Genomic DNA, 26258 nt, shown 5'->3' on the forward strand with positions numbered 1-26258 from the left:
AACCAATCTGAAAAAGGAAGAGGATTTTGCCTAAATATAAAAAGAAAACCCAGTCTTGTCTGCAGTGTATTTCACCATGTCAGCCAGCAGGGGTCAGTCAGAGTTAACTGTATGGTAACAGTAATCAGATCTTACCAAGAAAAAAACCCACTTTTGCACCCCTATTTAGAAAAAAAACTACCCAAGGGGTGCAAAGATGTGAAAGAGGACATTCTTAATTCAGAGTGATTAAGATAGAAAATCAGTTTTGTTCAAATTTGGTTTCAATTCCAAAGTAATTCAAATAGTAAAGGGTACAGCATCATTGCATAGTTCTGAAACAAACTTTATTTTCTTACATTAAAACTTAACTGCTGCCAGATAACACCCACTGAACTAGCTACAGAAACTACAGCACAACACCTGAGACCATAACATCACATAAGACTCATTGAGGCCTGCAGGAGCAGATCTACAGTGGGCAACCAGTCTGTGTTGTCTATTTCAAGTAACAGCACGAAAAGAAAGTAACAGTCAGCAGCCCACATTACAAATGCAGCCAACAGCAAAAAGGAAGCTCAAAGACAGGGTTACCCCAGTCTGACCTCACACACTCCTTATACACACACCAGTACATAGACCTGTCCACTGAAACTTCACATACAACACCAGAGATTTTATTCTGTGTATTACCCTTGTTTTGGCTTTTGTGCCTGCCCAGTAATGCATTCAAAGCCCAGTGGAGAATTGGGGAAATACTGCACAAAGGAGAAAGTCTCAGGAGAATTGCTGACTAACACTGAACAAAGAGCATGTGGGGGAAGAGGTAGAGAGAGAGAGACACAGAGAGAGAGTCTCTCTCTCTCGGTGAGAGAGAGAGAGACACAGAGAGAGAGAGAGAGAGAGAGAGAGAAATACAGATCAAAGAGGCAGCACTGCATGCCAACACTGTTTACTCAACTTCAAACATCACAAAGGCCTTTGCAATCATAAGCTGTAGCCGCACAAGCCACCCAACTCATCTCTCACACTCAAAAGCACTTAATAAAAAAAGGTCAGTCTATACAGCTATCTCATCCATAAAGACTAATAAAATCACAAATATTCTCATGTGAAATCCATGTAATTGTACTACTGCCTATTATTTTTTTCAAAGGCAAGAACCACAGTTCACATGACTATTAACATTAGACACATTACATCAGGAATAATAGCCTGCGTGAAGATTAACAACCATTCTAGCATCTCTATGAGGCTGTATGTAGGCTTTTTTTAAGATGAATGATAAGGTCAGCATGTTAACATGCTAACAATATTAATACTAACATGCTAATATTTAGCAAGAGTAGTGTGTCACGTTAACCATCTTAGTTTAGCGTGTTAGCATGCTAACCTTAATCACAAAGTACAGCTAAAGGAGCTTTTACAAGTATTTGGTCATAAAGCAAAGTATTGCCTGAATAAAAAAAAAAAGGAAATGTGAAAAAGTCAGGGAATCAACAAAGTTGTTCCGGAGGGGAACATAAATATCTGTACCAACTTTAATGGCAATCTGACCGATCGTTGTTTAGACATTTCACTCAAAACCACAAATGTCAACATGCTGGTGGCACTAGATGTAGAGTCAAAAGATCACCTAAGTCAGTTCATTCTCAGGGCACCATGAATGTCTGAACCAAATGTCATGGCAATCCTTCCAATAGTTGTTGAGATATTTCAGTCTGGACCTGACTGACCAGCAGACCAACATCACCATCCCTGGGGACATACCTGGGTAATAACAAAGCCCCTTCTTGAAAGAATGACTACTATGATGTACTCACCTTCATCACTGGTGTGTGGTTCAGTTCCATTGTCAGCCTCGTCAATAGTTCCTGGTTCACTGTGTGGGCTGTCACTGTGGGAGCAAATGGAAAGTGAAAAGTCACCAATATATAGCATGAAACATTACAAATATTTGTTTTATGAGAATAAAATAAAACACTTTCCTCTGAACCACAACAACTGTAGCCTCAACACAACTGTACTTTGCTATCCGCCAATACTCACCAGTACTCCTCCCCCCCAGTCATGCACTTTTCATACACTGGGCCGTCCAGCTCACGTTGATTGGGAAAGATGAGTTCATTGTGGGTGATGATGGTCTTGATGACCTCGTTAACATGGGCCTGGCACGATACAGGATCCTGTCCGTCTGGGATAGGCATCAGGGTTGGACCAAAGCAGATTGCCAAATTGTATGGATCCATCATGTTCTCATCACTGTACTGGGAGAGACTGAGGGACGGGACAGGGGAGCATTGTGGGTTAAAAGATGGCAGCAACCTTTTACATCAGGTAACATAAAAAAACTGTATGTATATGTTGTAGTCTAGTGGTAGTCTGTAATGTTTTTTGTGCTTGGGCTTCCCTTTTGTTTAATTTGGGTGATATATAATGTCGTAAATAATCAGACTGTTTTTTACCATGCTAAACCTGCAATACCAGATACTTTGGCCACTTGGGGACAGTGGAAACAAGCTGTGAACCGAATACTGACATATTATTTCCTTTTAAGTTCATATGACGAATGTGAGTAAACAGCAACTTTATACATTCAGCAGATCAGGAGCAACATTATCAGTCTTTTGGAGTCATGTTTCTGCCCGGTGAATGTAAGAAATATCTGGCTCTATAGCTGCCAAATACGCCACTATGTTCAGCAACGAGCTGCTAAATTTGTTGTTTTTGCTAACCTCTAGGTTTTAGAGCTTTTACACTAAAAAACACTGTTTGCTGCAGCTGAAAACAAGACTGAACCAGAAGAGAAAAGCTGAAAAACCCAAACACTGAGCTGAAAGATTCTATAAATCTACCTAGAACTGAGGTGATAATTCTCTGTGGGTTCATCACTATTTATGACCCTGTTCACATAGTAGTAGTCATGTGCTCCATTGCTAAACATTTGAAATTGAACTGTGTAGCAGACACATTTCATACAGAGTCAGAGTCTGGCTTCAACTAAATTGAGTTTTTACATACAGTATTAAATGCTTCATTGCACAGCATATTTCGACATTTGCCTAAAAAGCACTCTGATCCGCCAACCCCTCAAACAAATTGACTTAGCCAGCACATGCCACAACCCACTCTGGGTAGTCAAATCATTCAGTGGTGCAAGAGGAAGTCATAATCAGTCCTTGCACATTATCAACTAGCTGAGGCTAAGCAGCGAAACCACAGCTGGAATAGCTCCAACAATGAAGGGGGTATAGAAGAGTAGAATAAACCTGGGGTATGAAATCAAACTCTTTGTTCTGCAGGCAAACCCGGTAAAAGCTGCATTAATAACGACAGGTATTCTGCTTCAGCAAGGCATGAGTTTCCGAAACCATAAATAACTCCTGAAACACTGCAGACAGAGATGTAGCAATAAATAGCAGGTGGGACTTTTTCAATGTATTTTAGGATCTGGCCTTTTCACTTGACTGTAACTATTTTGTGTTTGTTCAACAGAGATTTTCCACATTAGAAGCAAATTTACATGTGAGTTAAGTTGAAGATTCAATAACCTCACTAATATTTGTGCAAAGAATAAACTAATCTCTAATTGCTTGTCTGTATACACCAGGACATGTGGCTTATAATGCAATGTGAATCAGCGCAAACTCACTGATTGAGAAACGCAAAAAGGTATCTCATGACGATTATGATTGTGCGAGAAAGAGTCACAGTAATCTGCTGGATGTGATGCGCTCTCTCAGCTCCAGACTCCAGCTCTGAAACACAAAGGACAGACATAGACAAGTGTAACAACAGGGGTTTACACCGCAATAACCAAGATAACAAAATAGCTTTTAAACCTTTATATATATGTGCACCAAGCTTTTAGTCCACTGAAGTATAATATATACCAGACCCTTGCAAGGAGCATTGCTCAAACTGAGCAAAAGCAAAAGGCTGAGATTCTGAAAATGCTGTTATTTGAAACTAATAGATGCCCCCTTCTGCCTTTCACCAGACTCCTAAGGCACACTGAGTGATCAAACTATTACTGTAGAAACAGCAGGGAAATTATTCTGTGGTGAACTTGCACACGGCAGACTGATGTGGCCCACACTCCCCTCTTCCTACTGGCTTTCTGTTAAACATCAGGCAGAGAGCCCTGGTGTTGAGATTGATTCCATATGCTGCAGTGCATGCCTTCTCTCTTCTTTAGTAAAGCTGAGTTTCTCAGAAACTGCAAGGTGTGTTTTCTCTTTTCTATACAACCAGCTCAGTCGTGACTGGGATGGCTTTTGTGTTGACTCACTGATGGTAGAGATGAAGTCCAGAAAGCGCTCCTTTGGAAAGATGGGGTTCTCCAGTCCTCTGAAGTACAGCTTCAGCACCCCAGCCACTGAGTTGATATCATGCTCATTCTGGTCATCAATCAAGGGATCCTCACCTGATTGAGAGATATATGTGTTCTTTCAGTAGTGACATTTGATGCGTTTATCTTGTTATAATTTGTGACATGAAAAGGGGGAATATAACGCCACATGTCATTTGACTCACCTCTCTCAAATGAGTTCTTAATATCATTGACTTCCACCTGTGACCCCGGCACGCGAAATATGCCTTGCTGCTGCAGGCCTGAAACAAATACAACCCAGGATTCAGAGATTTTGAGTTACGCTGGCTACCATTATCACCAAACCCCAGTGCCAGCTTCATGAAAGCCCATTGGAAACACATAACACAGAGCAGGAAATGTAATCTAGTCATAAAGGGAGATGCGTATTTTTCCAGGAGAGGGCCCCTCAGTGAGGCTGCAACATATGGTTTCAGTTAGAGCGCTCCTAATCAGTTTTCTGGAGTTTCATTAGGTCCAGATCCAGAGGAGAGGCCTGCAGGCTACAGCAATGAGCTGAAGACAGATGTGAAGGTAGACAGGGAGGGGCTATAAACACGGTTGGGGGGTTGGCTGTACTGACTAAACCAGGACCAATGGGACTTTCAAAACTCTCTGTGTGTGATCTATTGTTATAAGCTTGTCAAATCACTGGCAGGCAGCTGAGCGCCTTCAGAGACTAAAGGTGCTCAGCAGAGCAGGTCAGTACTTGCGGCTATTTGTGGAAATAGATTGCCTCGTCCAATAGCTGCTGTCACTTCTTATGAGGCTGAAGGAGTTTTCAAAGGACTCCATAGTTTGCTTTAATTTTACTGCCCTTTCACTCAGAGGTAGTAGTCACGGCAACATGATGTGAGACTTACCGTATAGGTTGATGTATCTGATACAGCTTTCGACAACAAGTGGGATTGGTTGACCTGAATCCTAAAATGAAATTATGTGAAAAATAAAGAATTACAGCAAAAGAATGAAACATTACTAAAAGAGAAACATTTAAACAGCCCCTAATATTAATTATTAACTATAACTACAATGTCTTAGAGAATCCCCTGTGCTAATGGACATTAACTAAAGAATTGCAAGACAGGGAGTCTGATGCTCCACTTAATCACAAAACTAATGCCTCATAAACATTTTATTAAGCAAATCTCATGAGCAGTGTAAAACAGACAAAAACAATCCAAATAACAAGACACTGTTATTAAAACATGATCAGTTGTGGAAACTAGCAGCATGCAAGTGTAGCTTGATCAGTAGTCAGAAAATGTCTACTATTAGTCTAAAGGTTTAGTGCCCTTGTGCCCTGAGCTATAGTCTCCAACAACAGATACCTGAACGCGGGTACGGGCATTCCTTCTTCCTCTGGGACAGAAAGCCGCAAAGCACAGAGTAGCAGAGGAAGAGAGGGCAGAGAGGCACAAAGTTAGGAAAGCTCAGATGACAAATGACCCCTCTGGAGGTTAAAGAAGGTTAAGCACAAGGACCGGCAATAGGAAAGCTACAGAGATGCAGTGAAGGGTTGGGTGCAGCGAGGGAAAAAGCAGATCCACTGCTGTCTCCTGCCTCTCAATCGTTGAAAGAGTGGGTTTAGAAATAAAGCCAGAGTTGGTAAATTGTTCTGGAGGGGAATAGAGAGACAGCTGACTGGCGCTCTGTCTGCACCGGCAGAACCACAGAAGGGAGGAGGAGGATTAGAGGTTAAACAGAGGCGTTATATCACGATCAAGGGCAGCTGGAAGAGGGAGGAACAGAAGGCCAAAGTGAGGAAGAGAATGAGAGCGAAGGCTCTAGCTGCCTTCCCCTCCTGCTCCACAGGGGCCGCTCAGTCATACACCACCACCAGAGGTACCTGGATGAAGGTCTCCATATTGCCGTTAAACAGCTTATGGTTATACTGGGAGCGTGGCCTAGGCTTCCGCATTTTCTGTGGTTTAGGGGGAAGGGTGGGTGGCCTGTGAAATTATGGACAAATGATACAAAAACACCATATTCTGTGAAAACTGTAGAACTAAACATTCTGGTTCAAAAGCAGGTATGAATGAAAAAACAGTCGCTACAACAGGGCTATAAAACAACATCTGTTTAAGTAAAGTAAAGGAAAAAATTATACTTCTTTAAAAGTTGAGAAAAACCCAAAGTAAGGTGTTTCATCGAAGAAGTCTTTAATAACCGACGCATGATAAAAGTCAGACTTTGAATTACCCACAAAACAGCACAGTTAATGAACATAATAAACAAGGTCAATAAAATCACCAACAAGTTGTTTTGACGTTTTGAAATTTAACGATTTGCAGATGGAAGTTATTTGATATATGATAATCCTTTATGAAAGAAACTACAAAAGCAATATGTTGTATGTGCAAGCAAATGTGTCATTTTGGAGAAGACAATGGCAACTGCAAAACCATGGCCACTCCATGCCCCCCTAATAGATTTAACATTCATTGTATGTCTATATAACATACTGAGCATGGTCTTTGTTTAGACAGTGCTTTTCATTCAGGGACTATAATGTTGCCATGCAATGAGGTAAAATTGAATGAATATATAAATCAATTATTAAATTATTGAAATATATATTTATCTGTTTTGGTACAACCAACATACTTTTTTCTTCCTTTCCCTAAGATTTTTCAACGACATTTCATCTGAAAAATGCTATAGTCAAATGCTTAATGGCTGAGAGGCAAAGGACAGCATACCTTGTAGTTCCACATTCAGCCCTTTCCCCTGCGGAAACAAATAAAACACAAGAGGGACATGTCAAATCTTTGTGGTACATATTATACAGACTCCAGTGTCCAACGCCACTGAAGGGTTTGATGAGACACAACATGACTATTGAGGGAGAGATGAATGGAGCAGTTCGTACACCATTCAGAAGAAAAGCTATTGAGCAGTCGTCGTTGAAACCACAGGGGACCCAGAGGACCCTGTGGGGTTATAGGCCCCCTCGCAGAGCAAAGAAAAGGGGGGTGGCGACTGCAGTGTGTATATTATGTTGGAGATGTCTGTGCTGGTTCACTGAGCCTTTTGTTATGGGTTTCCAACAACACAAGCATATGTGATAGGCATATGTATGGAGAAAACACAGTCTGCAAAGTCCTAATTAAACTCAACTATACTGTTTTTGACTGATTTAAGAATATTTCAAAGTTTATGTTTCTACTGATAACACAGTTAAATTAAAAATGACCCATATTGTTTCTTTGTCTACCAGTGACTGGATCATCAACTGGAAGGCAGTTCAATGTACAACCCCCCGAAAGCATTCCAACATTATTTCTTTACTCCATCTAACAATGGACAGAAATAGCAAAGGCCAACCCATTTCTTAACACATCATTCTGGCAGATGGACAGGGTCTCTGGAGCATTCATGTGAATAAACAACAGCACATTTCCCAGACACCATTCCTCTGAGTGATAGCCTCTGTCTACCTCTGACCAACCAACCTCAAAATTACAGACTTTCTCAAGCATGAGCAAAAAAAGTCTACGTTGATTTCCCCCTAAATTCATTCGAAAAGTGCCAGAGTCCCTCATTGATACAGGGATATGTATTATATAAACATAAAAGCAGACGAGTATGAATCAGATTCACTGAACAAGGGAATTGGTGACTCCTTATCTGTGAAACAAGGGCTGGCAGATATTCTAGCACCATCTTGTCTGGTGCCAGTGCTCGGCATTATGTTTTCATTAATACATGCAGCAAGATGTAAACGCCATGTGGCCCTCACTAGTCTCATCTTGTTCCCTCTGTCATGCTCACAAACAACCACACACATACACAAACACGCTATTTGGGGTGTGAAGCAAGGAGCTAACGAGCATGACGCAACCCCGATTGATCACCTGAATAATTAAACATGGGTGGTACCTGGAGACGCCATATGTCGTGTTCATACACTCTCTCAGCTGCTCCTCCGTGGACATACAAACGGCTCTGTCCAGAGAGGGATATGAACTATAATGTGAGTGTTGTGCAGCTGACAGTTTGCCACAGAGGGAAGCACAAGGACTTTTTGAGGCCCTGAATGCTCGGGCAAAATAAAATTCAAAGTAAAGACTTGAATGAATGAATGAATCCAAGGTGTGAAATGAAGAAATATTCATGTGTGTTGCGAGGCCTCAGCTGTCTGTGCGTGATGCCCTTTTCTATGAGGTGAACCCCTGATGCAGGAGCAGCTGTAGAAACGGGCCTGGGTCTGGTCCTGCTGATTGATTGGGCGTAAACTGTTCACGGCTGAGGTGACAAGGGGACCCCTGGGGAAAGGAGGGGTCGAGGGGAAGCCTTTTTCTCTTACAGCCTGGAAATGGAAACCCTCCCTGCGGCTTCACCATATAGAGACTAACCAGATAATGTTTTAACAAATGGAGATAAGCATACTGGGGAATGGAAACTTCAAAGTAGACGTGGTCTGATTTTAGTGTGATAGTTTTCTACTTGACTTTCAGCTCTTATTCCTTCCTGCTTCCTTAAAAAATGGTTGTCTTTGTAGACTCCTATACCTCATTCCCTGCTGCTTATTAGATAAGACCAGCACCGTTTTAACCTGAGGGCAGAGATTTTACAGAGCTGTGGCAGGATTTTCTGGGTCATAGATGAAGACAGACGGTGAGAATCAACTCCTTACCTTCGCCCAGTGTCTGCTTCAGTAAGTCATGCTTGGCCTGCAGCTTAATGATGAGGTTACTGCCATTCAGGAACTCCTTGAATTTCTACACACAAAGAGATGAAGGCAACAATGAGTGAGCAGTAGCACTAATCCAGTGTAACATGAGCCCAGTCAAATGATTCAGTGTTGCTCAAATCAGCATTAATTCAATCTGTGCTAGTTTAATTTCAATTCTATTTGCAGATCAGGTGGAAATGATGACTGATGGCTTGTTTTTGAAAAGCAGAGCAACGCCGGGGTTCATAGCAGGCCAGTATAGCCAATAATCATTTGGAAGGATGGATAGATTAAAATTGACAAGAACTCACAGAAAAGTAAAACATTTCAGTCTCCTGTTGGTTCGCCCTCCTCTTGGCTACATTCAGCTTGCTCATGTAGAACTCGGAGGCCACGGACTTAATGGATTCAGTGGAGCGGCTGTGGTGAAAGGCATCCGACATGTCAAAGTCCTCTACTGTCAGCATGTCCTGCAGTGTTTGCATGGTGGCATCCAAGGTCTTTCTCACCTGCACAGATGGGGGGAAATATAAAAGGAGAGAAGATGACAAATGAAGCGTCATATCATACTCAGTCTTTTGTCATATTTTACTTTTTTGTGGCAATTTTTTTTCCAAGCCTTGATAGAACCAAAGTAACTGATTTTCAAGGGCAAGAGAGAGTGATTTACAGCACTAGCATATTTATATCAAAGACCCCTGAACACTAAATTACCTTGAATTACACTGAAATGGTATCATGCAGCACTGAAAAATCAGTCAAAAGCAACCAGCATATCAGGCAAACATTAGACTAAGACATGAAAATAAAAAGTGTCTGGCAAAGAAACAAATTGTGTGTGTAAATTACAGGAAGGAGGCTTTTTGTTTAGGGCTGAGATTGATAAAGCTCATTTCCAGTAATGGAAGGGCTCATCCATTATCCTCCAGAGCACAAGACACAGGGAGACAGGGAACAGGCCCTGGTTATTATAACCTCCATTTGCACTTAATGAGAAATTCCTCTCTTCGTCACAAAATAGACAATTTTATAGAAAACATCATAGAAAACATAACACTGGTGGTGTGGCAATCTTAATATATTCTCGCCTCCTGCAGACAAAGGGTCATTGGAGTGTAATTGCAATGAGAACAGATGGTGATGTGGCCCTCCTACTTGGCTCCGGGGTAAATGAGACAGGGCTTTCTGTTTTTGGGGGGTGGGGCTGAAGGTGGTGGTGGAGGGGCTGCTGGACAGACACAGGCCCATCATAAATCCTCACCTCCTCATTCTCAATCTTTAGCGTAGCTAAGCGAGACTGCAGTTGGTGGTAGCGCATCAGGAGTTCAGTCTGGACAGGCTGCTGGGCGCTCACCTGGCACACCTGAGGAGGTGAAGGAGGACACATGGGTTACAACTGACAAAAAAGATCCTTCTGAAGCTTAAATAGTTAAATTGCAAAAAAGCATTCTTCGGTAAGTGACTTCAGTGTTTAGTGGAAAAACAAATCTGCAACATTTTAAGCATCTCACCTCATCTCCCATGTGTGGCAGGTACTCAAAGCGCATTGGAGGGCAGAACACCTGGTTATGCATATCCATTATCTTGTGCTTGTCACTGCGGGAATCCAGGTTGTCCACCGCATTCTCTATGATATCCAGTCCCTCGTGGCGTGATGTCTCCAAGTTATACTCAGCAGATAAGTAGGTCCTGAGGGTGCGTGCCAAGCTAGCGTGGTAGCCCAGGTCACAGCACTGCAGAGATAAAACGGCTGATAAATTACCAGGAAAACATATCATAAATGTAGAAGAAGATGGAATTGCAAAATGGAGTTGAAATAATTAAGATTAATTCAACAAAAGGCTGAAAAACTGTGTTTTAAGTATCAGCTGTTACCACACCCAACAGACCACACCCTGGAGTACACTCGTACATCAAAGTGCAGTAAAGTGGGAAGTTACGCCACAGGAAGTGACTAAAAACTTTTAAGGGATTTTCAATTGATGTTATGTTGCTCTTAAATTTGACAAATAAATATAGATTAATCAGGGAATGGGGGAATGTGCAAGTTTCAGTAAAGTTGGTTACTTTGAGAACCTTCTAGCATGTTCAGACCTATTTAATGGACTAAATCCCAAATTGCATCCTGCTACGGGTTACCTTTCAGAAATAGAAGCAGAGTTCACAGAATTTCAGGAGCTAGCACAGTAGGACAACGGGGATAATTACAGAGTCTTACCATACAGAGCTGGATGAACTAACCTAATTAGGCAGAGGATGGTAGTGATGAGGTTCAGAGGGAGCTTGAGGCAGCTGACAGCTCTGTGAATCACTATGCAAACACTCTTTAACACTCTTTAGCACTGAGGAAGTAGTCTTTCTACTTTGGTGCAAAAGCCTCATTGCGCCACTCAGTCAAAGTGGCTTAATAGATTAAAGACTAAAAGGAGCAAATTAGCTTCTTTTTAAACAAGCAAACTGAGTGAGAACACATTCATATCTGAAGCAGCAGCCTGAAGGAAGCAGATAGTTGGGGAAGGAAGATAAGATAATCTTTAATCGAAACATTGGTGAGCACGTACTTTCATGCTTTTTATATCTCTCACATTAGAGCTGTGCAAACATAGCGTCGGCGAATACTGCATATTAATAATTATGTTTTGGTTTATATAGGCTGTATTTTATTCGTTTGCTTAAGGTATACTCAAGTTATTTCACCAACAGCAACAGTACCTCTCACATTCACTTTAAAATGCTTAAATTTCTACTTGGTCGCATGAAATCACCACAATAGATGTTTTTAATGTATGCAAAACCACCATGTACTCAATTACTGTTTTTTGTCTTTTGTTCTGTATTCTACAGCTTACTATATGCTGCTGCAATAATTAAATTTCTCCATGGAGGTAATCAAACTTGACCAAATTAAGGTTATCTTCCAAGTACAAGTTAAAAGGCTTAATCATGCAGACACCACTGACCAACCTCACTCCTAACAGCATTTATTATTTCTAAGCAGCATAGAATAGAAAATTCAACATGTTGTTCAGAATTACTCTTCAACAATTTAAAGTCACTGATGCTGACTGACAAAGCTGACTTCTTGCTGCGTGAGCATCTGGTTTGATGTGTGGTGTGCAGTTACTCTGACTTGACAAACGGACCCTTCTTCCTCCCCTGCCCCGCTTGTGGCAGCCAAACCAGTCAAGCTCACAATCCCATACCCTGCAGCTCAGCAGGATTTAGGATGACATGGACATTTCAGATTCAGGACACTGGGTCCATGAAAGAGGCAGGGATAGGCCTGAATCGGGTTCTTACTATGTCAAGCTACCACCGACATCTCACCATCACACTGCATATAGCAGATACATAGTCTTTATGCTTTTTCAACTGTAATTGTTAAAAATAATCCAATGCTTGTTATATTATAGAAATCTCACTGAAACCATATTTTATCACACCTGACCTGGAAAATGTACTATCTCTGTGACTAATGTACTGCTGTATGGTGGTCTGGCCCTCAAGCAAAAATGTGACAACCAAGCGATTAACACAGAGGAAAAAACAGGCACATTGAAAGGCTGACAGGTAAACGTCAGTGATAGAAATCCAAATATGTACGCTTTTTTTTTTTGTCTCAACAGCCACAAATCCCACATTCACTGCTATTTGTCAATTAAACTGTACAACATAGGCCTTTATAAGAATACAAACTACAATAACTAACAGAATATTAGTTCTGAAACCCAAACCTTCAATGAAGTTAAAGAAAAAAACACGCCTATGTCTATAATGCATTATAAACTTACTTATAATGCACTATAAACACACGTATAATAAGTTAGAATCTGCTTATAGCACTGTATAATCGTAGTTTTAAGAACTAATAAATATTAATAATGATTTAAAAAAATAAAAAGAACAAATTATAAAGCATTTCAGAATGTGCTATAAAGTCAAGTATTATAATAATCTATAATTCCTGGTCATTCATTTTTTTTACAATTCATTATAATATTATATAGAATTATAATTACTGTTATAATGCATTATAATGTGATTATATTACCCAAAGGGGTCATCTTTTTGCTTTAAGTAAATTGAAAAAAATGAATGAGGATCAAAACAAACATACTGTAAAATTATTTTCAAAGAACATTATAATGCATTATAACAGTGATTACAATTCATTGTGAAAAAATTATAGTATATAACTTATGGGAATTATTATACACTATGATCCTTGCAAAAAATGTCAGTGATCAGTAATAAGTAAGTATTATGATACATGACCTTCTAAGACATTATAAAATGCTTCATAATGTCTGTTGATGATTATTATAAAGCGTTTTTGGATATTTAGACCTTAAAACTATGATTGCACAGTGCTATAAGTAGTTTATAACAAATAATAAAAATGTTTACAATGAATTATAGGCATGGGCATAGAAAGTGTTACCAAGGATCTTTTTTGGTGAAAGAAAAAAAACAACAAAACAGTAAATAGTTGGTGTGTTGGATGTGTGTGTATCACCTAATAGCCGAATTGGATAGAAATGTTTATGTACATTAGAAAAGTAAATAAAGTCTCAAAGTCAAACCCTCCTTAAGTGTTCACATCTAAAAGATGAAGATACAGAACATTTTGAAAGATTTTGTCAAAAATGGTTAATAAAGGCTTCCTCATCGCAATGTTTGTCTGTTTGTCTGTTTGTCTGCAAGGTGATTGGTAGCAGGTCACCTAAGAGCCCAGTACCAACCACTTTAACCGCAGTCATGCCTGCATAAACACAGCATCTGTTCACCAGCTGACTTTGATCATCTCCCAACCATTAGTGGTTTGCTGAACAAAGTCAGTCATTTTAAACTCTGGTAATCAGACTTTCCAGCAGTACTACTGGTTCATAATTTGTGTAAAATTGACTTCATATTAAAGCGTTAGATGTATGTTTTATGTTTTGTGGATAATCAGTAAAAAATATCCTTTCTTTAGCTGCGTAATATTGCAGAACGTTTAACTCATAGTCATGTCAACAGCAATCAGTGACTGGCATCAGTGTTAATTTTGTTGTGCAGAAATAAATAATGAAAAAAATGATAGCAAATACATTCATTGGGGCCAACAGCGCAGCTTGAAAACAAACAGCTAACAGGCTGAGAACGAATGAGACTCAGGAACAGATGGTGAGAAAAGTGACAGTGCTGCAGAGTTAAATCAACATCATAAATCCCATCTGAGAGATATAAACAAACACATGTGCCTAGCGCATACTTACATCGATCATATCAGAGACGTCATGGATGTAATATTTTGCCACAACTGCGTTTGTTGCTGCCAAGTTCAACAAATAGTCATTCCTGGCTTTTGTGCATTTCAGCTTATTCTCTGAGTACTTGGCTTGCCTCTGGGGAGGAGATAAGAGACAGAAAAGATGAGGAGAAAAACCATCAGTGCAGGGAAATCAAACAGTAGGGAGGGTTTGAGTGTGTGCTCAGGCAGCAGCAGTTCTGGGACCAGCCTTGGGACAGGTAGAGACGGCAGGGAAAGTTTGGGGAAGCTGCTTCTACTAACGTGTTAAGTGCCACAGCCAGGCTTTAGTCATTATTCTGTCTCTAAACACTTAAGTAGCTGAGGCGGCAGAGTGTGGATGCTCACGAAGAAGCACTCAAAGAGGCGCTGGCTTCTGGGAAGTTGTGTACATGTTGTGTTTAAAATGTGTTGCATGAAGTGTTCGACAGCTTAGTGATATGCAGCATCAAAGGAACAGTCTGACATTTTGCTGTCTATGCTTATTCACTTTCAGGCAGAAATTTAGATGAGAAGATTGAGTCTGAATAATAAATAAGAAGCCGGGGCCAACAGTGGGCTAACTTAGCTTAGCATAAAGACTGGAAACAGGGGGAAGAAGCTAGCCTGGCTTTGTCCAAAGGTAACAAAATCCAACTACCAGCATCCGTATAGTTCACTAAATTACACGTTACACCACATTTTTGAATCTGTACAAACAAAAATGTGTAAAAACAACAAGTAAGCATATTTTGATACCTTCGGACAGAGCCAGGCTATCAGTTTGCCCCTGTTTCCAGTCTTTATGCTAAGCTAAGCTAACTGTTTGCTGGTTGCTGCTACATATTTACCATACAGACATGAAAAAGGCATACATTTTCTCATCTAACTCCCAGCAATAAAAGTATGCATTTCCCAAAATGTCAAATTATTCCTTCAAATAGAACATTTAAAGTATTAACACTGACTGTATGTTAGAAGTCTTAATGTCTTTATGTGCTTAAATGTAACTTGATGGTAGGCAATCTGTGGGCCTGTATCTCAAGTTCGTATTGATACACATAAATGCAAATTAATTTGCGAGTAGAAATTCCAGAAGAAAATCCTGAAGAAAAAATGCATGGGTGCTTCTAAAGTACATGGTGCTCCAGAGACCACCAGGCATAGACTGCTGGAAGAGAAGACTTTATACAAAGAGAAATCTACATAAGATGGAAAGTGAGTCGGGTTGTTGGCAGGAAGTACTGCTGTTTGCTCAGTGAGTATCTGGCTGCAGACCTACAGTATTCTCCTGAGACTTTCTGACATTATATTGCTGCCTGTCTGCTGGCCTATCCCTCTCTCACTCTCTCCAAGTGAACCCAACAAATAGAGCTGGTCCTCCATTTACTACAAACCTCCTCATTCAGCTTTGAGGAGAAGCTGCTTAACCAGCAGTAACTGTGAATATTACACAGACATCACTTACACTTGTCATCTCTTAAGTTGGTATGGTGAACTTGTTGGCAAACTTCCAGCAGACAGGATCAGACGGATCAAATTTCTGACCACTTAGCTGATCTTATTCAAATATTCACTATCCAATTAGCTCTGTTATGATTCTTTACTAACTCCTGAGGGAAATAGGTGACTTAATGTGCCACTGTGTTCAGCAGATGGTCCCTAACTTTGTCTGTTTGTCTGAAGGTACATGCACAATGGGTTAATCAATAGTAGCTGCCTGCAAAAACGACGTTATGAGATTGGTTAGAGTTAACCAAAACATAAAAAACAGAGTTGAGGGCCCGAAACCAAAACAACGAGCTAAAAGAAGCTACAAAGCTCAGATGAGCTTAGAGTAGCTGCAGGTTTCAGTGTTAATTCTCTGTCGGTTCCTAACTATGAGCGACCCCTTTCACATTGAACATAACAATTAAATGCATTGCTATTATAAAAATACTGATTATAGCAGCTTTTAATGTCTAACGCTGGTCTTAATACCCAACTGATGGTTCGATGAATGGCCCAATATAAGTTAACAAACACTATCCATCCTTCGTATTCACCTTCTCTTTCATCTTCTCAATTTTCCTGACGAAGCTGCGTCTTGGTTGGCGGTCATCGTGGCGCAGGAGGTTGACGTTGAGATCTCCGGACTTGCTGAACTGCTTCTCTTCCTGCTTCTCAGCGTCCTTCAACTTGCTCTCTGCACTGATGCTCTCAGTGTGGTACATGTGGTATGTTTTCATCACCTGCAGCAGGAGCATGACAGATATTCAAAACATTGACATCAGCATCAACATTGCATTTTACAATATGGGTTATTATAATCTGGACTGACAAGATTTAAATATGCTTCGCAGATGCTTTCAAACTATGAAAAAGTGACAAATCAGAGAATACCCTGGGTTTATCAACCGTAAGTTCAGTAGCCCACATACTGAGAGGAGCAAATACACAGACAATTGTTACTTAGTGTGATATATTTGACAATGACATATGCTTTCTGTAAAATTAGAGCTGCAGCATACGGTGATAAATTATTTAGTGGATTGACAGATGGAAAGATCAGTTTTCAAGGCCCTCAGTGTAATTTTGTTCCAAAATCTGGTTTGATGTGAACTTTTTCATTGTGGCCTGGTGGATCAATTTGGGCGTCAATGCAGTGGTAACACAGATGTCACTACATGTGGAATATTTCAAGTGAATCCAGGGGCCCAGGGTTGTGTGTGGTTTAGCATTGGCTGTTGAATCTCACACTCACCCCCTCCTTTTTCTCTTAACTGTGGCTTTACCAGCCTCATACCAACTCTTCATCACCCCACACTTTTCAGCTCTTTGAGCAGCATTGATGGCATCGTTCTGTGCTGTTACCTCTTCACTTTGATCTCTACAAAGACACTCAAACTTGTGACAGTCAGACACCCCACAGCCCAAACCAACAGGGTGATGACAAGACTGTAGTGTAAGAAAACCCTCGTTAGACAAGACAGAAGCATCCTGCGTCTTTAACTTGTCCAAGATGCTCATTGGAAGAGTCTCTCCTCTTGGAAGCCCATTCTTAAGCCTCGTATAGGAAAGTCCAGATGTGAGCAGCTTCTTCAAACGTTTTGAGAATTAAAGAATTTTCTATTAACACATCAGGATGTTGGACAGTCAACATGAACAGTAATTTATTTGTTTCCTGTGATAAAATAGGTAATGCTCACTTGGTGCCTAACTTAAGCAGTGGGGTTCCTTTTATCTCTACAAGAGCTACTCATCAAAATCACATGTTTGCTGTTGGGTAACTTGCATCTATAATCATCCACTGACGTCCAACCCTGTGATAGTAATATTTACCGGTGCTGCAACTTGAAGAGGCTCTATTTATTCCCTTCTGTGTGCTCTATAAATAAATAGTACTCCTATCCAGGCAGTGCAGGAACTCTTATAAAAACTACAACAACAGAGTATTAAAAGCTGCAGGGAAAACACTGGTGGGCAAAATAAATAGATAGAATAAAAGTCACTAGTCTATTCTCAGAGTGACAAAGCTTGACTTCGATGTTGCTACTCCACGAAGAGAGGAACTAGGCTAACACTCTGTTTCTCCCCAGGCAGTCAAACCGTTTCCTTTCCAATTCCTCTAAAAAACATGCTACATTTCCAGCCAACTTTGAACCATCCGACTACAGGACCTGCAGCTAAAGACACAAACTAATTTGCAGGAAGACTGAGCTTCAGCTGTGTCTACAGGAGGTGTGTGTTTAGTTGAGTCCTCTGATGACAGCCTAGGGCCATTCAACTCCTGCAGTCTCTGCGCTGGTGAAACAAAACCAACAGTAAGAGAATGGCTGAAGTTTTTCATCATGAATGCAAGGTGAGAAATAGATAATGCTATTCAACACTCGTCTAAATATTCTAGGCATTTAAGCCCCTGACTAACAACAACATCCCTTGTTCCACTCTAACTGGGGACCTTTGTTGCACTTCATTCCCTCTTTATCTTCCATTAAAATATTCTCCTCTCTGACCACTTCGAAACATCTGCTGTGAAGAATGTAAATGTTTAACCGAATAAATTCAATTTACTGTTTTCAGAAAAAGGCAAGTGAGATGCAACAAATCTCTTTCAAGTGGGTCTTACATTAATTATCTATCTATATATATATATATATATATATATATATATATATATATATATATATATATATATATATATATATATATATATATATATATATATATATATATATATTGTGGGTAATGAATGAGTAAGGACAAAAAAAGAGAAAACAAATCAAGAAAATATGGCACCAATGTTGATTAGGTATGAAAATATTTGTAATACACCAACTGATATTATGGTTATTCTTTAAGAAGGTCAAAATTGACCAATCATGCGCAAAATAAAGCCGATTTTTTGGTCTGATCTTTTTTTCCCCAAAATACGTAGCAGCTATGATATTTTGATATTTCTTATTTCTGCATTAATAAGCAGTGAGTAAATGTTGTTAAATACTGTTGAGAAAACAATGACTGAACTACAAATGAGTAAATAAAGGAATAAATGGAACCAGCACCCAGGTCTGAAGGAGACTGTCAATGTTGTTTACAAAAGAATAACCGTGTTAGAGACTGAATAGCAGACATCAGACACAAGGTGGTAGATCAGAGAGATAAGATAAGCTTTATTGATCCCAGTGGGGATATTAAAACAGTGCGGCAGGAAATTAAAACAGGTAAAGGCTAAGAAAACTGAATTTCACAGAGACATGTTGTGGGGAGCAGGAAGTGACTGGCTCCTCGTTCATCCTGGCTTCTGCTCCTATTTCTCATTTCAGGTTTATATATATATATATATATAGATGGCAAGCCACCAGAATGACAACAGGTTCTTCACTCTCAGTAATAGTCATGCTGCAGCATCATACTTTAGACAATATTTGAACAATAGCTTCAGCCCACAGTCTTACCTCTCACTGAGCAGCCAGGGATCCAAATGGGATTTCACAGTTTTAATCCAGTAAAATTAGATGGCAGCCAGTGAAAACTGTTAGAAAAACAGCACAAGGCCATCACCATGTGGCCTCGTTATTGATTAAGCTATTTATGTACAATCAAATACTCACAAGGTTGCAGTCATGAAAAACTTTATTTATTTTCCTCCAACAGACATCATTACTGCTGCCTGAGCGTCATTTGTGAAATAACTTCTATGCCTACAGGTGCATTGTCAAACTTCCGACCCAAAGCGTTGTGGTGGAAGCGTAACGTCCATCCTACAGGTCTGTCAGCACTGTTGCTCTGTTTGTGCTGTTAGAACCATTAGCTACTAGCCGCTGGCTCAGCCATCCCCATGCTGGGAGTAGTTTGGAGGCAATCCCTTAATCAATGATTGGCCCCGTATATAAAAAAGGAAGGAATCGAGAATAAAAACCAAAACAGGGAACCCTTTCAAATATGGTCACGATGCAATGGATAGTTAGTGTGAGAAACAGTTAATTAGTATGGAACAGTATGTGTTTAAAATCTAACATTAAATCTTTAATTTCATAGGGAAATTATTTTTGCAATAATTTACAATAATCAATTTCTTATCCTTCACTGCAAAGTTTCACACAACTCCCATAATCCTCATGTTCAGAATGAACGAGGCCATACGTCAACATTTGGGTTTTAAATTTTCTGCCAGACTGCAGATGAGACCAAGTAGAAAATGAGAAGAGGAACCATCTGAGTTTTATCATGCAGCATTGTCCTCAGACGGAGAAAGTAGTGGCGGGGAAACAGAAAAAAAGTATAAAGGTATTAAATTATTTTATCTTTCTATGTGTTTCAATGAAACTGAAATTAACAGGAAAACAAACTGGTAATGCCTGACAGATATAACCTTTTGCAGCAATAATTGATTTTTAATTTATCAACATAGAGACATAAGGTGTAGAGTACAGCAACTATGGCCAGTCTTTAAAAGTATCTGCCAATTATACAGTCCTTTAAAAATAAATTTAATGAACATGCATGCACTTTTGATTATCTCTTGCTCTCCATAACATTGATCTATTGCAGCATCCAAATGTACAGATGGTGAGATCAGGGAAGGTTGCCAGCACTGCCCTTTGGTAGTTTGACTTTCATCACATTGCACAGATGAATAAGTCATACTATTTATGGCAGCTCTGCCATCTCTTCTGTTTCACCGCAGGGGGCAGAAGATTGCTGAAGTTGCCTGGAGCTAGTCCAGGTTTTGGGCATTATGTCTCCCTCAATAAGAACTCACAAGAGTGCTCAGTGCAGCACCAGTAAGGTATGTCCTAATATCTGACATGTGTTCATATATCTGCAGGGTTTCCTGCAGGAAATCCCATTATTAACAAATCAGTTCTTACCTATTATCATAGAATAAATTAAATACAAAAGCAATTATGAAAAAAATTTAAATGGTGAAGACAATAAATTGCTCCATGAGGTTGATTAGAAAATGTACTTGTGTTATTTGACAGTGTTGTAACAACACAGTGTAATGTACTGACAACCCATTTATATACTTCTGAGAAAATGTGGTCTTGGAAGAAATGCTGCCTTTAATGTTGCACTCTAATTGTGTTGTACTGATTCTTGAAAACCAAACATCCTGGCTATAAATAACGACAGGAAACATCCTTTCATGCATCCATTCAGCACCTTTTTTAAATTAAAATGTATGGGAAGCAGCTGCAGGATGCCCAAGAGTTGGTTGCAGAAAAAAATGGAAAGAAAAAAGAAGACTGTTTGGGCTCTGCGATAGCTGAGAGAAAAAAAAAATCTGCTTTCTTTGTGAAGTGAATGATATGAACTACATTTTTCTGAACTGGCAAACCAAAATAAGGCAGAAGACCGTTTCAACACAACAATAACAAAGAAAAAGAGAACATACTGTACCAGCAGAGAAACCGGTCATTATAGTTACTGACTATCTAAGAGAAAAGCAAAGCGGTGACATTCGGTACAACAAAGCAACTGAGCTGGAACAGGTGACCTAAAGTGAATGACTGAGTCCATTGTTATGGAAACAAGATGCGCACTATGCAATTTGCTTATTATTTCTGCTCAGAAAACTCTCTTTCTTTTCTGCAAAAATTATGCAAACAGTCTAACAAATGATACAATCATGTACTATGGCAGACAGGTATTTCACAGAGACAACCAGTGATGTGACCCCTGAAGAGGACCAGAGCGAACGGATGTGAAAGTGATTGAAGCCCAGAAACTGTACAATTTATAGAGAAACAATGTGTTCCATCATTTCACAACAGCCCCTTTATTTCTCACACATTTGTGCTAAGGTATAATAACACACTGTCTCTATAATACAACATCAATTTTAAACACTTAATGCATCACATTCTAATTAGCTTCTCTTCTCAGTATAATGCAATACAATTCAACATCACCACAAATAACGTCCTCAAAAATTACCTTTAGGTGTAATCAACACTTCATGAAGGTACTGTAGGATTTATTTCATGCCTGTTGCATTTGACTGCTTTAGTTCTAGATAGCTGTATCTATTAAAATGTCAACTGAGTGTATATTATGCATAGGTGGACTGACTCCAGTGGGGTTAAGCCTTGTTATAGGTTCTGTAAGGCAGTCGCACGGACATGAACTGACTTCGTGACGAGGAAACATTTGGATCTTTTATACTCTATGCAGGAAAGCACACGTAGTTCAAAATGTACAGAGAAGAAAGCAAGGTGATGAAAGATAATTAAAAAAAAGAGAGAACATGAAATTAAATGTCAGAAGGCCAGAGAGGAAAAAGAACTGAATGAGCTCAGAGATGAGATAAGGTGTGAGGGATCGATCAGTAGCGGACGCTGTGTATTACTTACAGTGTAAAGTTCATTTGTCACTTTCACCAGCTCCTCGTGCATCTGGATTCCAATGTCCTTGCTCTGAAACACAGTGAGCAAAAAACACAGGCGTGAGACAACAAATAATGTTGGAACCTTTAGCTGTGACCTGTTGGTCGGTTATGCTGACACAATGACATTGGTAAGTCATAGTGAATATCTCGATAGCTACTGAATGGATTGCCACTGAATTTGGGACAGTTTCAAGAACATCTGAGGATGAATCCTAATGACTCCCTGTTTTTTTTCCTCTAGCACCACTGTCAGGTCAGAATTTCCTCTTGTGCAACACTCTGAAATGAAACTTCAATGCTCATCAAAAAAACATAAACCCTGTCACTTTAGGCATTTCTCTTCCAACAATCTGGATTTCTGGCGTGTTTTGAGTATTACAAACCCAGATGTCCTGACTAAAAATATTTGTTTTCATTTGTCAAACATAATCTATTGAGTCGGATTAATTTAATTAAAATGTTATTTTCTAAAGTTTAAAATTAAAAGCACATCCATTTTCCCACTTCCTCCATCTCACCAGTTCTTTCTTTTAGTCAAACATGACACAGGCTGGATGAGGCTCACAAATCTATTGTATAGTGTACAAGCAATCACAGTGTTCTTCTGCTTTGAATGTATTAGTAATACCTCTTGTACAAATTTACTTGACACACGTACTTACTGTACCTCTCTACTTGGTGTTGAATAGACAAGACGAGCAATGCCACATGCAAGTTTAATTTCCTGTGATTATTGCACTTCATATTTAGATTTTTCCACTGCCTTTTGTAATGTCTCTCTTTTTATCCATTTCCTGAGTGTAGGTGTATGTGTACGTATTCGTGAAGTGAGTTTGTACATCTGTGAAGTGCGTCAAGGGCTGACAACAATGTGTGACATCCTCTGACAAAGAAAAACAATATGGTCTATTGATGTTTCACTGTGCTCTACAAAGATAAATAAAAATCAATAGTGCATCAAGAGGAACAACAAGATCTTTTTCCAGTTTCGTATCTCATTTTAATAGTGAAGAGATTGCTTGAGCCATCATCTCTTTCTGCCGCCAATTTAATATGTTTTGTTTGGAAGAAACTGTCTGGGATTCAGTGAACACCTCATGAAGACACACAGTTATTTCCTCTCACAGCTTTTAACACATATGCAGCTTTACGTTTTCACAGTCATCTCACTGCACAGCATGCTTTGTGATCAAAAACGTGTGACACACCTGGACTGGAGAAATAAATGACTGAGAATCCAATAATGTTTGTGTTTGTGTGGGAGACAAGCATAAAGCCGTTATTTGAAGACAAAAAGGTGAGACAATGCAACAGCACCAGGATATTTCAATGTGATGGTCTGACACATTCTAAAAAACTAACTCTGACTTCACAGAGCTATAGGAAGTTGTGATGTTTGAGGAAGGTTGATACAAAAACCAACGCTGTCAGTACAATCACAAATAGGAGGCAGGCTGGGCTACTCTCCACAATGTTACTAAAATGAATACGTCTTTATTGTTAACATATAGTAGAGGGATCATGAAACTCCCAGTTTTACGACACAACATTGGGGTCTCTGCTTTAGTTTGTTTTGGAAAGCTTGATTGAGTGTAGGCTACTCTAGGTTTTCTTTTATCTACTTATTAAGTATTTACTTTTAGGAGTCGAAACGTAATGATTAGCTTGCTAGCTATTCTGCTTACCCTATATACATAAAACAGCAAGTAAAATAGGCTTTAGGTAAGTTTAATGGTTTCAATCAAATGTTTGGGACACCCCTAGCTAACAGCTAGTACTACACTATATTATCACTTGCTCTCCAGAACACTGATCTATTGCAGCATCCAAATGTACAGATGGCAAAATCAGGGAGAGTTGCCATTGCTGTCCATTGGTAAATTGACTCTCATCACAATGCAAAAGATAAATAACTCATACAATATAGGGAAGCTCTGCCATCAGTCACTCTCTAATGCCTGATTTATGCTCCTGTGGCTGTGCGCCTATGCAATATGTGCGGCACCTCTCGTTTCATATAGGTTTGGTCCATTTGGTTATGCAGATGTTTTAACCTTATTCCTTCAAACATTAGTCATTAAGTGTGATGTCTACAACATCTACAATATGTGCCTGTCAGTGGGTCGTCACTGCAGTAAAAACCTTTGGCTTTTGTTTTATTCTGCCTGCCTAAAGGTGTCACCATCTACAGTAAGAGAGTATACTGTTTATAGTTTATATTGTTGCTCTAAGAAACAATAAAAGCAGCAGAGAAGAACGAATGCTGATCGTCTGTGGTGAGTTCAAGGACAGTAACACATGTTACTGACAGTAAAATGTTGTAAAACGCTGTAGTCCTATAATTAACACATTTCTGAACTGCTGTTAGCATGCTAACCATGCTAGTTACCACAGTTTATTATAAACTCAACACATGCTATTTCCTGTCCCCCTTGCCTTTGGCCACACTGCACTATGAGTCAAGATGCGGAGCCCTATTAAAGTGGTGAACTTTAGACAGACAAGCCATGTAAGAGCCTAAGTCCACCCCTGAAACTTTAGATTTTTAATGCTAAGCAAGTAATTGCAATGCATTTTGGAGTCTTCAAACTACAATCCTTCACGAAACCTGGTTGCTGTAATGAGTGAGACTTGGTAATCTGAAAGGACCGCATTAAGCAAAACGACGGTCAGATCCTAAGCGATCCTAAACTATTGAAACAATGACAGTTCTTGTCAGATGGAGATTGAAGAATACAGCTGATTATTCTTGATAGGTGGGCTGTTGGTATGCAGCCAACAATAGGTGATGCCTCGTATGATGCATTTCAAAATAGAACAAAACATTCTGTGCTCTCTACCTCTCTTATAAGCTGACTCATTAATGCTGGTGCATCATAGTGACTCAGCAAGATGCATAACTGTCATTTCATATATGAATCATTATGAGTATCATTTTCTGTCAGATCAATATAACAATGAGGAACTGTGTTGAAAGAAAACCTCACTGCAGCAAGACAGTGGGTGACAGGGCAAGTATTCATCACTTTTACTGACACACACACACACACACACACACACACACACACACACACACACACACACACACACACACACACACACACACACACACACACACACACACACACACACACACAAACACACACACACACACACACACAAAAAACACTCATATCCCCATGTTAACGTTTGTCCACGCCCTAATCGGCTAACTGTGCTTGAAAGAACTTGTTACTTGTGAGTCAGAAACTTAACTAATCATCAAAGAGGAAAAGAATAATAATAACATTAGGAATAAAGACAGGATTTGTTGTTTTTTACTGTTTGTATCTGGAGTGCTGGCAGTAGGTCCTGCTCAAACAAGCACTGGACTGAATGTGATAAATGGAAAATATCCACAGAGGCCTCCAACAGCTGGTGAATGGCATCTGTATGCATCAGTGGCTCTGAAGTGAGACAGACTGCAGCATGTACTGCAGAGGCGCAGGGAGGATTCAACCACCATGATGCAACACACTGTAAGAGATGTGGCGGGTCGTATTGTAACAGCCCTTATAGAAACCTGTGAGTACAGTATACATTCTTAAAATATTACCCTCTATAGCAGGCAAGAATTAGCAATTTTGCACCTGTAGTTGGTGCTGTAGTTTAAAAACTTAAAATGCATTACAATCATCACATACATACAATTTGACCTCTGGATTTATCCCATCTTAAGCTTTTTAGGAACTGGGGAAGCTACGGAAAAGCACCCAGGTAACTTCAGGTTAATTGTCTTGCTCAAGGACACTTTGACATGCATACAGTAGGAACCGGGGATTGAACCACCAGCCATGTGTCCAAATGACAGCCCACTCAAATCACCGAGCCACAGTCATTCCCTACAACCATTTATGTATTAATATGTTCTCTTAGCAATTAATTTAAACAGAAACAGTGCCTTCTGTACATTAAAATCTAACACTCTTAACTACTATACCTGAATTATTTGAGAGAGAAGAACAGAATACATATATATGTAAGGCATCATAACATATTGACCATAATTACAATATATCATTCATATGAAACATTCTCACTATAAGTC

General features: G+C 39.6%; 1 protein-coding gene across 1 annotated transcript in view; it reads right to left on the reverse strand.

The window, feature by feature from the left end:
• The window catches only part of srgap3 (SLIT-ROBO Rho GTPase activating protein 3), a 55660-nt gene that overhangs the window by 5852 nt on the left and 23550 nt on the right, over positions 1 to 26258 (reverse strand). The window contains 15 exon segments of the mRNA XM_054616108.1: positions 1803 to 1876; positions 2029 to 2256; positions 3632 to 3737; positions 4271 to 4405; positions 4516 to 4593; positions 5215 to 5275; positions 6201 to 6303; positions 7054 to 7081; positions 8991 to 9075; positions 9341 to 9538; positions 10291 to 10392; positions 10541 to 10762; positions 14288 to 14416; positions 16344 to 16529; positions 22137 to 22199. Of these exon segments, the coding sequence (XP_054472083.1) occupies positions 1803 to 1876; positions 2029 to 2256; positions 3632 to 3737; positions 4271 to 4405; positions 4516 to 4593; positions 5215 to 5275; positions 6201 to 6303; positions 7054 to 7081; positions 8991 to 9075; positions 9341 to 9538; positions 10291 to 10392; positions 10541 to 10762; positions 14288 to 14416; positions 16344 to 16529; positions 22137 to 22199 (1798 nt within the window).

The sequence above is a fragment of the Anoplopoma fimbria genome, chromosome 17, assembly GCF_027596085.1.
Source record: "Anoplopoma fimbria isolate UVic2021 breed Golden Eagle Sablefish chromosome 17, Afim_UVic_2022, whole genome shotgun sequence".
In the NCBI taxonomy this organism is placed as follows: domain Eukaryota; kingdom Metazoa; phylum Chordata; class Actinopteri; order Perciformes; family Anoplopomatidae; genus Anoplopoma; species Anoplopoma fimbria.